Source organism: Malus sylvestris, chromosome 6, assembly GCF_916048215.2.
Source record: "Malus sylvestris chromosome 6, drMalSylv7.2, whole genome shotgun sequence".
NCBI classification, from domain to species: domain Eukaryota; kingdom Viridiplantae; phylum Streptophyta; class Magnoliopsida; order Rosales; family Rosaceae; genus Malus; species Malus sylvestris.
Genome location: NC_062265.1, coordinates 24,072,171 through 24,085,925, shown reverse-complemented (window position 1 = coordinate 24,085,925; position 13,755 = coordinate 24,072,171). Strand labels below are relative to the sequence as shown.

General features: G+C 40.6%; 1 protein-coding gene and 1 non-coding gene across 5 annotated transcripts; both read right to left on the bottom strand.

Moving 5' to 3' along the window:
* Nucleotides 1-3,818: 3,818 nt before the first annotated feature.
* Nucleotides 3,819-3,900, bottom strand: TRNAS-UGA (transfer RNA serine (anticodon UGA)). The gene has a single exon. It is a non-coding gene; the product is annotated as a tRNA-Ser (tRNA).
* A 4,106-nt stretch (nucleotides 3,901-8,006) lies between these two features.
* On the bottom strand, nucleotides 8,007-12,874 carry LOC126626682 (auxin response factor 9-like). 4 transcript variants are annotated; one of them, XM_050296061.1, is made up of 14 exons: nucleotides 12,299-12,872; nucleotides 12,086-12,192; nucleotides 11,862-11,963; nucleotides 11,510-11,566; nucleotides 11,262-11,414; nucleotides 11,063-11,147; nucleotides 10,794-10,884; nucleotides 10,461-10,625; nucleotides 10,241-10,354; nucleotides 10,067-10,139; nucleotides 9,788-9,935; nucleotides 9,033-9,646; nucleotides 8,745-8,932; nucleotides 8,007-8,635 (listed from the first exon to the last, which is right to left on the bottom strand). In XM_050296061.1, the coding sequence occupies exons 1-14, from the start codon at nucleotides 12,312-12,314 to the stop codon at nucleotides 8,506-8,508; spliced, it is 2,043 nt and encodes a 680-aa protein (XP_050152018.1). In that variant the 5' UTR covers nucleotides 12,315-12,872; the 3' UTR covers nucleotides 8,007-8,505. The 4 variants fall into 4 exon arrangements, with proteins under 4 accessions (XP_050152018.1, XP_050152017.1, XP_050152016.1 ...); XM_050296060.1 differs by having other exon boundaries at nucleotides 9,782-9,935; nucleotides 12,299-12,871; XM_050296059.1 differs by having other exon boundaries at nucleotides 11,063-11,414; nucleotides 12,299-12,874.
* Between the last annotated feature and the right edge of the window lie 881 nt (nucleotides 12,875-13,755).

Below are 13,755 nucleotides of genomic sequence, written 5' to 3'. Positions count from 1 at the left end.
CAGCTTTGCGGAAATTATGGGCATTCTGTCGAAGACTTCTGGGGAAGTAGAAAACACATGAATCTTACTGTTCAATCACCCACTTCCCACACGCAACAATAGCTCATGGGTACCACAGAAAACTTTGCCAAAGTTCTCTGCCAAAGTTGAGCACGTGAAGCTTGCAGCTCCCACTACATCGCTCTGACCAAGAAGGGTAAAAGAATAGCAAAGAAACAGCACTAACAAAGTTTAGACCCATAAATTTTGAAGGTCTAGCTACCATATTATTACCCACAAGGGTAAAGGAACAGTACCACTGCTGGATAATTGGACAGTCCCTGTGTGTCAACCTTTGTGCTTCGTGGCAAGGTAGACTAGCAAACATGCCCAACCTTTACTCACATTCGAGAAAACACTCCCAATAAGATTGCTTGCTCCAAAATCGAAGAGGCACCGTCCTCCGAATCTCGAGAGCCAGACTCCCAACATGACTACTTTCTGAAAAATCGAAGAGAGGGTAAAGGAACAGTACCATTGCTGGATAATTGGAAAGTCCCTGTGTGTCAACCTCTGTGCTTCGTGGCAAGGTAGACTAGCAAACATGCCCAACCTTTACTCACATTCGAGAAAACACTCCCAACAAGATTGCTTGCTCCAAAATCGAAGAGGCACCGCCCTCCGAATCTCGAGAGCCAGACTCCCAACATGATTACTTTCTCAAAAATCGAAGAGACACTGCTCCCCGAATCTTCGAGAGCCAGACCCCCAGCGTGACTGCTTTCTCAAAAATCGATGAGGCATCGTTCTTCGAATCAATCGAAGAGGCGCTCGCTTTCTCAAAAGCTGGGCTGCTCAGAGACCACGAGGGCCGATCTCAGAAATCGAAGAGGCACCTACTTTTCTAGCCTTGTCAGCACCTGTCACACGCACACTCAGCTTTGCAGAAATTATGGGCATTCTGTCGAAGACTTCTGGTGAAGTAGAAAGCACATGAATCTTACTGTTCAATCACCCACTTCCCACACGCAACAATAGCTCATGGGTACCACAGATAACTTTGCCAAAGTTCTCTGCCAAAGTTGAGCACGTGAAGCTTGCAGCTCCCACTACATCGCTCTGACCAAGAAAGGTAAAAGAATAGCAAAGAAACAACACTAACAAAGTTTAGACACATAAATTTTGAAGGTCTAGCTACCATATTATTACCCACAAGGGTAAAGGAACAGTACCACTGCTGGATAATTGGAAACTCCCTGTGTGTCAACCTCTGTGCTTCGTGGCAAGGTAGACTAGCAAACATGCCCAACCTTTACTCACATTCGAGAAAACACTCCCAACAAGATTGCTTGCTCCAAAATCGAAGAGGCACCGTCCTTCGAATCTCGAGAGCCAGACTCCCAACATGACTACTTTCTCAAAATCGAAGAGAGGGTAAAGGAACAGTACCATTGCTGGATAATTGGAAAGTCCCTGTGTATCAACCTTTGTGCTTCGTGGCAAGGTAGACTAGCAAACATGCCCAACCTTTACTCACATTCGAGACAACACTCCCAACAAGATTGCTTGCTCCAAAATCGAAGAGGCACCGCCCTCCGAATCTCGAGAGCCAGACTCCCAACATGATTACTTCCTCAAAAATCGAAGAGACACTGCTCTCCGAATCTCGAGAGCCAGACCCCCAGCATGATTGCTTTCTCAAAAATCGAAGAGGCATCGTTCTCCGAATCTCGAGAGCCAGATACCACAGACCACTTTTTCAAAGTGCTCTGACAGAGTTAAAACATGTGAAACTGACAGCTCCCACTACCGTGCTATGACCAAGCAGGGTAAAGGAATAGCATTACTACTTGTTAGGGAGACTCCTATATATGTCAACCTCCATCCCCAACGGACAGGCAGACCTGCAAAAATGCTCAACCCTTCATCATATCTGAGAGGGCACTCCCAACGAAGCCTTTCGAAATATTCAGCTTTCTTTCCCCCCGATAATACCTCTGCAAACAAGCTATACTAGAGCAAGAATATCTCATATCATCAGGGTTAAAAGCAAGAGTATCCCATATCATGCTTTTTCCCTGTCTTTTCCTTTGGCCTTGTTTTTACCTGCAAGACAAGGAGAAAGAGAGCAATCAGTCAGCACTTGGAATCAAGCTTCCAGCCAAGAACTGACTGCCTGGAACCCCTTACCTGATTACTTACCTGGCATTGCTCTCGAGTACTCATCTTCAACATCTTATGTTTCCAGGGAAGATTCCGCATCTGCTTGAGGAACAGATAGGGCAAGTGCGAAGGATACAAGGAAGCATGTGGAGACAAGCGTAACAGCACACGTGCCGATACATCCATTACTCTGTCAAAAGCAAAAGTATCCCATATCAGCAGGGTGGAACGTACTCTAGATTTGATGGACTTGTTTTGACCCTCAAATTCTTCAGTCGGCCTTATACTCTGGAGGAAACCAGAAAACCCTCCAGCTCAGTTCAAGAATAAGCCTGTGGAAAGTTACTTCTTCAAAAGCAAAAGTATCTCATATCATCTCTTCTCATTTTTCTTCTCTTTATCCTTCATGCTGCTGCAAGATGGGGAGAAGGTGAACAATCAGTCGGAGCTCTGATTGCTTACCTTGTCTGTCACCTCTTTCAGCAGACCCCCTAGCTCGGCGACTTGGGGGACTCCTACTACATGGTTTGTATCGCGCTTGACCAAGCCTGAAACTACAAGTAAGCTTCAAGTGAAATTGATACATTACCTTGTGCATCTCCACCAGTTAAAGATACCACCCCTGGATGGAGGAAGAGTACTTCCAGAGAAGATGCCACATCTACCTATGAGACAGATAAGGCAAGTCAAGACGACTCCACACTCCGATACTTAGAAGTTTCGTGATTACGAGATCATTCTCCCACAATATTTCTTAATGTCATTTGTACTAAATCATTCACTTGTACTCACTAAAAGAGAGCTTGAACCTATGTACTTGTGTAAACCCTTCACAATTAATGAGAACTCTTCTATTCCGTGGACGTAGCCAATATGGGTGAACCACGTACATCTTGTGTTTGCTTTCCTATCTCTATCCATTTATATACTTATCCACACTAATGACCGGAGCAATCTAGCGAAGATCACAAAAAGCGACCGTTTTCGCTACCTAGGATCTATCTTGCAAGAGAACGGAGAATTAGATGGAGATCTCAACCATAGAATACGAGCTGGATGGATGAAGTGTTAGAATGCATCCGGCGTGTTGTGTGACCGTCGTAGGCCACTGAAGCTCAAGGGAAAATTTTATAGGACGGCAATAAGGCCAGCGATGTTGTATGGCACAGAATGTTGGGCGGTGAAGCATCAACACGTACACAAAATGGGTGTAGCGGAGATGAGGATGCTTCGTGGGATGTGTGGGCACACGAGAAAGGATAAGATTGGGAATGAGGATATCCGAGGTAAAGTAGGAGTAGCCGAAATTGTAGGAAAGATGAGAGAAAATCGGCTCCGGTGATTTGGACATGTGCAAAGAAGGCCGAATGACGCTCCGGTTCGAAGATGTGACTACGGGACAGAGGTTCAGGGCCGAAGGGGTAGAGGAAGACCTAGGAAAACTTTGGAAGAGACTCTAAGAAAAGACTTAGAGTACTTGGATCTAACGGAGGACATGACACAAAACCGAGCGCAATGGCGTTCTAGGATTCATATAGCCGACCCCACTTAGTGGGAAAAGGCTTTGTTGTTGTTGTTGTTGAACAATATTGAAAAATAGAAAAATCACACTATTTGGTAAGGGAAACAGAGTATCATTAGATAAACTGAAAATTAGGAAAAACGAAAAAAATGATCGTCGACAGCAGGGTTCGAACCTGCGCGGGCGAAGCCCAACAGATTTCAAGTCTGTCTCCTTAACCACTCGGACATATCGACAAGTTTTGACGACAAAGAAAGTTCATTTGTATAAAACCTTCAATGATCTCCACAACATATTTCTGGCTCTAGGTTTAGTCCACGCTTATAACATGTTTATTAATCTGTAATCAAAACTAAACAATAGGTTGGACTTACCAACCATGGAGGAATCAAAATAGAAGTGGGGTCCATACGGAATAAGAAATTCAATCCCTCATTTTAGAGGAATTAGATTAATTAGCAGACAATATAATGTCTTATAGAACAAGAGCATTTTTATATTCACATTGTTTTTTATTCCAACTCAAGCAAATTAGTTGACTTAGACAATTTTTTTTATTTTTTTATTTTTATAGAGGCAATAGAGTTTCATTACCAAGAACAATTGATTACAACAGTTCCAGATGGATGCATATTCTTTAGTGACCAATTTCTTGGTCTAGAGTTGACTCACACAAAATACAAAAATAATTTTAACCCGTATACGACTACCACACAAACCACACCACTAGAACTAAGGGTCCCGAGGCAGAGATGTCACATAGACGATAAACATAAACAATTTTGTCATAATGCTGTTGGTATCCCATCAAGGCTCAATCCACTACAAACATAGTTCCATTTTATTAGCAATGGCTTTGGCTTTGGCTTTAAATTATGAGTATGACGAGTAATGTACAAATCTCTATTTCTTTGATTGCTTTTATGAGAGCAACTGCTAGAAATGCTGAAACTATGGTAGTTTTTGTTGGAAATTTTCCCTTATCGGTCCTAAGATTAGGGCTTCATAAATTGGTATGTTGTTAACTATCCCAAAACCAGCTATAAACATCTGCACAAACAGCCCGTCCAGATTATTGCTTCCTCTGAAAATCTCCACAAGCTCCCAAATGGAGGCAGCCAAGTTCACAACGGCAGCCATTGTTAAGGGCACAAACATGGACGATGGGACTTCAAAATCCACGATTCCCTGTTCGTACCTTTCGCTTTGATCGTCGTCGAAGATTTTGCTAGTCAGATTGAACCCATGTGTGGAAATGCCGAAGGATTGAGTAAGAACTCAAGTGGATCAAAACAAGTAGCTTGAGAGTCCCCTAATGGTCCACATCATCCACATCCTTTGGTCATTCCACCACCTTTGGAATGTTCCTCCCTCCTGCTAAAACAAAGTCTAGAATGCATATAAGAAAAAACTTGGCTCTAAAATCTGCAATTGTACTAGTAACATGTCAAATTCGACCCTAGAGCATGAAACTACAAAACAAAACCGAATATTCTGTTTTAAGACATTTTGACTTGTTATATCATCAAATTGTTCATTTGCACTAATTAATAAAAAAATTTCAAGTATCTATTTAGATGATAATATGTTTATTTAGAAGTTAGACAGTTTGGTAATCTAATATATATTATCTTGAAAAATGATTGAAATGGAATGTTACCTTTGGAAAGATGATAATTCCTTTGAGAAGAGCTAGGTTTTTTTTTTGGGGGGGGAGGAGGAAGGAAAGCATACATGGTAAATGGGCCAAAACCCAGAATGAACATAAGCAAGGCCCATTAAAGGCCCATATAATGTAAGTGGACTATATTTAGAGAAAGCCACCTCAAGGAGGCCCATGGCCCATCGTTTGTTTTGATTCAACATATCAACAAGGTTGATTGGGAAGGATGTCCCCATACAACAGAATATAGACTTCCATCCCTCACACTGCAATCTATTGGAGCATTGGTCATGGTATCTGAAACTCGAAGCTAATTTGCAGTAATTACAGAATACAGAGTAAGTTAATCAACTAATTTGTTTGGGTTTCACTTCGGTGCTACGAGCAATAGATGGCTTGGATTTACAAGATAATAATTCAAATCAATTTAGGTCATCCAATGCTCGTAGCATTTAGTACTACGTATAACGTATGATGGAAGATATAATAACTTAGCAAAATGTATGAAATGGTGAGCTGATGTCCTACTCTTTTTCTCTAGAGACATAAATCAGGTTTGGCATTAACTCATCTATGATGTCTTTGTCTTTGCTATTCTACAATAAAATTTACTCAGGAACAGATGACACTTTACCGCAGTGATCAACAGTAATGATGTCTATGTATTATGGTGCATGTTTAATCTCCGCTGACCCCTCTAACCAATAACACTATCATTTGTAAAACAAAAAACAAAAAAATAAAAAAAATAAAAAACAAAAACTACGCGGGGTAAAAGACATATTTTGCATGCATGTTAGTAACATGCATAACCATTGAATTATAAGTTATGTTGTTAGAAAACTTGGCATGCTTGTCGAATTAGAATGGATGAATACATACAACCGTATTCAAATTTACAATTGTAATTGACTAATTTACTAATTGATCTTAACCTAAACCAAGCCGATCAGATTCAATCGGTACTGAATTGGGTTAAGATTGGATGATCACTTGTAATATATCAAAATATGAATCTAATTCCTATCAAATCAAATAAAGCCACACGGTTTACTAGATGTAAGTGTTAAATAAAAATGAGCAATTAGCTACAATAGACAGGTTTTGACATTTAGTTACACTTTCTAAAAATTGTTATCTTGATCAATTCTGCCTGTGAAAAGTCCATATTATCCTTCATTGATCTTTTTATTGATCAACATGTCCTTCATTCATCATAAGCCACCAAAAACAGCAACGCCCAATGGCACCTAACGACACCGTCAAATCCATTTTTCAGTTGCTCCGCCTTGACTAATCAAATCTGGAGCGGTGAAGAACATCTAATTTGAAATTTGGATTGCTCCACCTCTCAGATTAGTGGCTAAGTACTGTTTCGATTGCTCCACCTCTCAGATCCATTATTCTTCGATTGTTCGGGTTTTGAAATTTGATAGTGGTGTTTGGAGAATGAATAAGGAGAGGGTTCCTTGAATGAAATTGTTGTGGTTCGAAATCAGACAATGGAGGGTGTATTGTTGGAGTATCGTTGGGACATCATCAGATTGTTGTTGTGCTTGTGTTGGTTCAAAATCATAATAAGAGGTGCATCGTTGTGGCATCATCAGATTAATATTGTGGTTGTATTGGTTCAAATGAATTAAAGGGGGAGTATGGTTGGAGTGTTATGGCATCATTAGATTGTTGTATGGTTGTGTTGTTTAGAATTATAAAAGAGAGAGTATTGGAGTGTCGTTGTAGCGTCTTTATATTGTTGTTGTAGTGATAGTTCAAAATCCAAAGAATTTTGGTTTAAATAAAATTGAAATGCAAGTATTTTTTTTGGTTAAATGAGGTTCTTTAAAATGACTTTTTGGTTGTTTTTAAAATTACTGGGAGTATAGTTGTGGTGTCTGAGGGATGGTGCAACATCGAAATGGGAGAATGTTGTTAGAAGTCGTTGGTGCGTCATTTCATTTTGTATCTCTTCCTGATTAATTAAGTGTAGTATGAACTTTTTACAAGCAAATTCGATCAAAAAAGTAATTTTTAGAAAGTGTTAAAAAGTGCAACGAAATGTCGAAACATTTGTGGCTAAATTGCCCGACAAAAATTCAATGCTCTATAAAGTGTTTTGATCCTCTAAATACAGCAGTTCTATGAATTGACTAAGTCTTAGTACTGTATTCGACTTTGAAATACCTTTAGGAAGAAAAAGCCAAGAAACTAGATTGGGTTGGGTTGCTTCAAAAAAAAAAAAAAGATTGGGTTGGGTTGGATATTCTGACCAAACAACTAGACCGAATTATCTCAATTGGATGTGTCCATCAGATCCAATCACATCGCATTCAAAATTTTGTGACTTAATCCGCTCCGCCAAATTAACAACCGATCAAAATTAATTTCGATTCATTAGTATCTAACTTATCATTCATAAAATTCAATTGAATTCGATCGGTTGGTTTGGGCAGATTGGAGGTTAGTAATCCAATCCGCTTCTAGTTCAAATTCCGTCAGTAGCTAATCTAACATCTAATTTAACAAAATTTATCGTTTTACATTAAAAAAACAAAAACAAAAACAAAACAAAAAAAAAAAAAAAAAAACCGTGGCAAGGGAACAAGAGAGTAACAACCCATCCCACCCACAAGAAGCGACATATGCACAAATTTTGAGGGATTAAAACAAATTAGCAAAGGATTATTAAAAACCATTCAAAGGCTAATTATATTAATTAATTAACTAATCCAGCAACACAAGATTGCATACAGCATGGTGCAAACTGTCACACACTAACCACCAAAATATTACACTGCCAAAGTACACATATATTTACAACAGCATCACATGGAACAAAATACCCTAAAAACACCCAACTCCTCCTCCGACCCACCACAAATTGCCTTTAAATATTCACAGATTCCCCTAATCCTACCCACTACCAAACACATTACAATTACACAATTGCCATTACATCTTTTTCAGTTTCCAGTCAAATGTTGTCTAGCTAGCTCTAAAAAAAGGAGCTATCAATTAGCCGATGTCCACTTCTTCCAACTTCAATCTTCTTCCTCCTCCTGCCCAAAAATCAAGTCTTCCCTCCCTCCCTCCCTCCATCCACGAACAAACAAACAAACGACGTGACCCGAAAATCAACGAAACCAAAGCGGTACCTAAAAAATCAACAACCTGGTCGATGTTAGTCCGAGCTTATTACCGGTCCCCCTTCAACTTCTTGTGACGACATTGGAAGTTTGCAGCCGGCGCTAATTTTCTTCATGTCTTGACTCGAACATATAAAGATTCTTTTCACCATGTCACAGAATTCCCTGCAAAGAAAACGACGCAAAGGTTTTAGAACTAAACAAGGAAACATGTTAGGAAAATCCAAACACAACACGTTTGTGTGATATATTTTTTGCAATAAAGTATACTTACGACCACGGGTCATCACCCATAAGCATCATATCTCCTTCATTATCAGTAAAGACAATTTGCCAAATGTTACCGGGGCGAATCTGTCCCTTGATGTCAAACATCTCCTCCAGTTCATCTATAAGCTGATCATATCCTTCCAACGTCGTCAAGTCCACTGCTCGGCCAACAGCTATCCCCTGCATTTGAACCTTTTGGGATGTACAAACACCACAAATCATCATAATCTACGACACAAATACTTCACACTTCAGAGGGAGAAATAATATAAACTAATTCTACTTTGAGCACCTTGGTGCGACTTCTGGCGGACATAGAGCAACTATGCTTGCTCTGTGTTTCCTTCGGTGATAGTTGCAGCTGTCCAGGTTTGCCTTCTTTAGAAGTCTTTGAAAGGTCAGATTTCTGGTCTGACTCGGTTGCTAACATGTTACTAACACGTCCTTCAGGTGTTCCAGTAGATCCACTAATTGGTTGCAGAGGTACCTTCTCCATGGCAGGGGAGCTTGTAGAATGACTTGTAAAGTCTATTCCAAAGATTCGACAACTAGTAGCTGTCTCAGTTTTCTTCTCTTTTTCAACATGGTCAAACATTGAGTCATTTTTCAGCTTTGATGAGTTTGGAGTCGAATATCCAGAGAAAACAGGCCAAGCAGAAGCACTTTTACTATCCTCCATTGTTTCCTGAAACATGTGCGGAGAACCACCTGCCTGAGAAGACAACCATCCCACATCAGTCTGAATCCTTGGAACAGAGTTGTTGCTGATCACATCTGCCTGTTGGTGTTGCCATCCGACATGATTTTCACTTCTTTTGCCTTCAGCAGAGACACTCGGTGGTGACTTGTCATGGGACTGTGACAGCCCAGAATTCCACATAGCTGACGCTGTTGAACTCATTGCATCTAATATCCATACAAGGTAAGTTAGAAGTTAGAATACTCGGACCTAAAAAAATACTAATCCAAGGCAAATGGAAAAAAGGGGGCCGGTGTTGCTGTTTAGTTGGTTACTGGGAAACAAAGGTAAAAGGTTCCTACCAAGACCTGGGATTTCAGTGGGTGGTCGAGGCCTTTTGTTCTTCACCACAGCTGGTTGAGGAAGGCTTGGAGGTACAGACGCCACAAAAGGTTCTATCTCCCAAGGCGATACCTTGTCAGGCCTTGGAATGGATGCAGATTCGTCCCAGTGAACCTTGGAAAGATATTTCACAAGAGCAAATTTATGTCAGAACATTTAACGTCCAATACAAGGACAAGGGGGAGGAAAGGAGAAAGGAACAAGACGACAAGAAAAAGAAAAGGAAACCGGTACAAAGAGTTTACTTTAAGTGATCGCCATTTTGAATCTGCCCAGTGAGGAGATATATCTTCAAGACCAACAATTGTGCCTGAAAACCTGGAAAGATTAAAGAACATAGAACAAGAATACATTAGAAAGCCCATAAACAAATTTATTGCGGGTAAACATACTATAGCACTGCTGAATTTGACTTCTACCTTCTCTCAGGAGCATCCTCCCCCTCGAACCTCATTTTGAATCTAATTCCGACTGAAAACTTATTGTTGACAGCCTCCAAATACTTGTTCAAACCAATAATGAACTGACTAGTCCTGGACATTTCAAAAGGAAATCAAGATAGAATATGAGAAATCATGTGTTAAATGATTCGACGTAAAGATCATTTTAAATTCATCAGGTTAACATAATACAACATACCTTGGTTTATAATAGACGACAAAAAGAGTTTGGGTTGCAAGTGCATGAGATGCAGTTGCGAGCACCCCTACATGCATGCTTTGACTCGAGATCACAGATGATGGCATGCTGCTCTGCTGACGAGCAAGACGTCTAACTCCAACACGTAACTCCCCGTTGATCCCTCTAAGAAACCAAATTTCAACAGATTAGTTACTGTTTGATCGAAAAACATATGCCCCATATACCATATGGGAAAATTCAATTTTCCAGGCGGTTACACTGTTAAATTTAGTGGACAACTAATAAAGAGACAACAAGAATGAAGGGGCGAGAACAAATAAATATGTATACCTGAGAAATACAAAGGAATCTCCAGCACTTAATCTCTTGGAGGTGACAAAAGTACTCCATCCTGTTGTAAGCAAGTGCCTCCGTGGTTGACCTGTTCAGTTAATCACAGATAGAGGAACTGTGAGCAACGATTGATATGGTTAATTGACATGTCTGAATTTTTCCTTATAGGATTAGCTGTCCAACTCATGAGCTCTTTCTAATAATTATGAAATCAAATCACACATTTGGGACAACTGCAAGAGTGCAGAGCAGATGAAATACGTCACCTCTGAAAATATGCTTAAATCGCCACTCGTAACCATGAAGATCCTTGGCAACCAATTCCTGAGTTGGGGTTGCCTGGGTCATGTCCTGAAAAAGAATACACACATGGTGAAGAAGTACAGACATGCAAATCAAATCAAATAAATAATGAGACCTAGAAAGAACGGTCAAAACGAAAGCTAGAACAGAAAGAATATATACCAGTGGAGGAAGGCATTCAGTGGCGTGTTTCCGAAGAACAGAAAACCCGCCATGGGTGCTCGTATCAGAGGCAGTTAAAACTTTGCAGAATGAGTGAACTGCAGGTCTTTGAGGTTCAGCAAGGCATGGATCAGGACTAGTAGGTTCCGTTTGCTAAACATATAAACATATAACGTTAACAATGACAACGAAATATTGCTCGGACAGAGAAAAGTTAATCAGGAAGAAGCAGCTCAGTTGAATCTTACATTTGCATCTGGAATTAAAGTAATCTGTGCATAAACCTCATCTGTTTCCTGCTCAGCCTAAAATTGCAGACAACTCAAGGTAAGATATTTCCAAACAAAATAATTTCACAAATTATTCCAAACTTGTTTGATTACTGAGAAAACCCAGGAAATCGAAGACATATATTCGACAGATTTTAAAGTTGAAGACTTTCCAATCATTGGGACCTCCTAATCAGCTGAAGATGAACTCAACCAACAGATCCAACTGATCTCACTTATCATTTTCCAGGAATCAACAAAAGTTTTCTAATTCCAATCCCTCGTTTTCTCAGCAACCAAACACAAATTAGAGAAAACAAAGAGGAAATACCAGTAGGCTAACGTTAACGACGCGGCAAAGAATCTTCGAGGGAAGATTGAACTGCGGAATCCCTTGATTCAGTTCCTGATTTGTTGGCGTTGACGCCTCCAACTACAAAATAATCCCCAAAAATAGCAAAAAAAATTCAATTTCGACGAAAGGATAACAATTCCATATGCAGAAAAACAAAAATTAGAAAAAAATAAAATAAAAAAGGAAGATGGAAAACTCACTTGTTCCATGTGCCCCTGTGGAAAGTAGAGGACTCTCTCCTGGACGAGAGGCACATCGACGAGTGGGCCCGCGCAGGCCTTCCATAGCTCCGGATACAGATCGCCGCCTGCAAAACAGAACCCCCAAACAAAAATGGGAAGAAAAAACGTTAATTTTCCTGGAAAATCCGAGAAAGTCTGAGAAAATGAGAGAGAAAATCAACGGATATTCACCTTCCCGATTCGCCATCGTTGAACTCCAACCCTCCCGAGTCAACAAATTTCAAACTTGCCCCAACGAAAGCTCAGACGATTCTGATTCTCCTTCTCCCCTTTCTCTCTCTACCTCTCTCTGTCTCTGTCTGTCTCTTTCTCGGTCTACGCAGACAACGCTGAGCTGAATGTATACTTATACTTAAGCACAATAATACCACCAATAATGACTCCTTAATCAGCCGTTAATACGATTTTAATCACACAAAGCTTCCACTTTTTATCGCTTCACACAATCTTCGTGTAACAATCGCTGATCGATAAAAACCGTTTCGCCGAAACCACCAAACCGTTACAATACCGCCTTCTCTGCTCGCAAAACCGCTTCTCTTCCTCCTCGCTCCCTCTCTTTCTCTCTCTAAAAACACTCTCGCACTCTCTCTCGCTCTCTCTCTCTCTCTCTCTCTCTAGGGAATTCAGGTCGAGGAAAACGCAGTTACATAGAGAATCCACAAACCGCTTTGCGCGCGTCTTATTATACGCGACTTTGTGTTCGCTTTAACTCTGACGTCTGACCCTCTCTCTCTCCTCCTCCCTGCACTCTCTCTCTCTCCCTTCCTTTCTGTGTGACTGAACTAATCGTAGTTAGAGAGTAACCGGAGGGGTGGGTTATCGGACAGGAGCAGCGCGTAACGGAAAGGTGGGGTCCTGCGGGGGTGTAAAGGAGCAGAAACACGACGGCGTTTCGTAACGGCTGTTTTTAAATTTTAATTAGTTGACGTGAACGGCGCTTCGGGATGCGTGTGGTTTGGTGTAACGGAGCCGTTTGTCGCCGTCCCCTTCGTTGTCTGCTTCGAAGCAGGCAACAGGGTTGGCTCGAGTTAACCCGGCAGAATATTGGGGTTGGAATTTTAATATCTTTTTTATTTCTTTTTTCTTTTTGTTAATTTAATTTCTTTTTCTTTTTTTGTTTTGTTTTTGTTAATTTTAATTTTATTTCTTTTTTATTTCTTTTTTGTTTTTATTACTAGACTTACCCATTGTCGATTTCTACACCCACCATAAAAAAAAATTAAAAAACTAAAATCCTATTCATTCACTCCAATTATTCCTCAAATAACCTCAAATATCTAAATCCTTTTTTTCTTCCACCCCAACTGCATCATCAGCGTACGCAAAAGTCACCACGCCGTAAATGCACCATCGGCAGCCTCTTGAGCTGCTTCATCTGCATCCTGACATCGTACGGCGTCGCGATTCTCTTCGAGTACGCGAACACCTCGTCATCGTCCATGTTCCTCAAGACCCCGATGTCCCCCCATCACGTGTCGTATAAGTCAAATGGCCTCGAAGATGTTTCCGGTGCCGACCAACAACTGTAGACGAATGGGAGGGTGAGGATCTCGTTCTCATCGACGTAGTCCATGCCAATGGCTTCGAGGATTTGGTCATTGACAAAATGGCCGATGCAGGCCTTG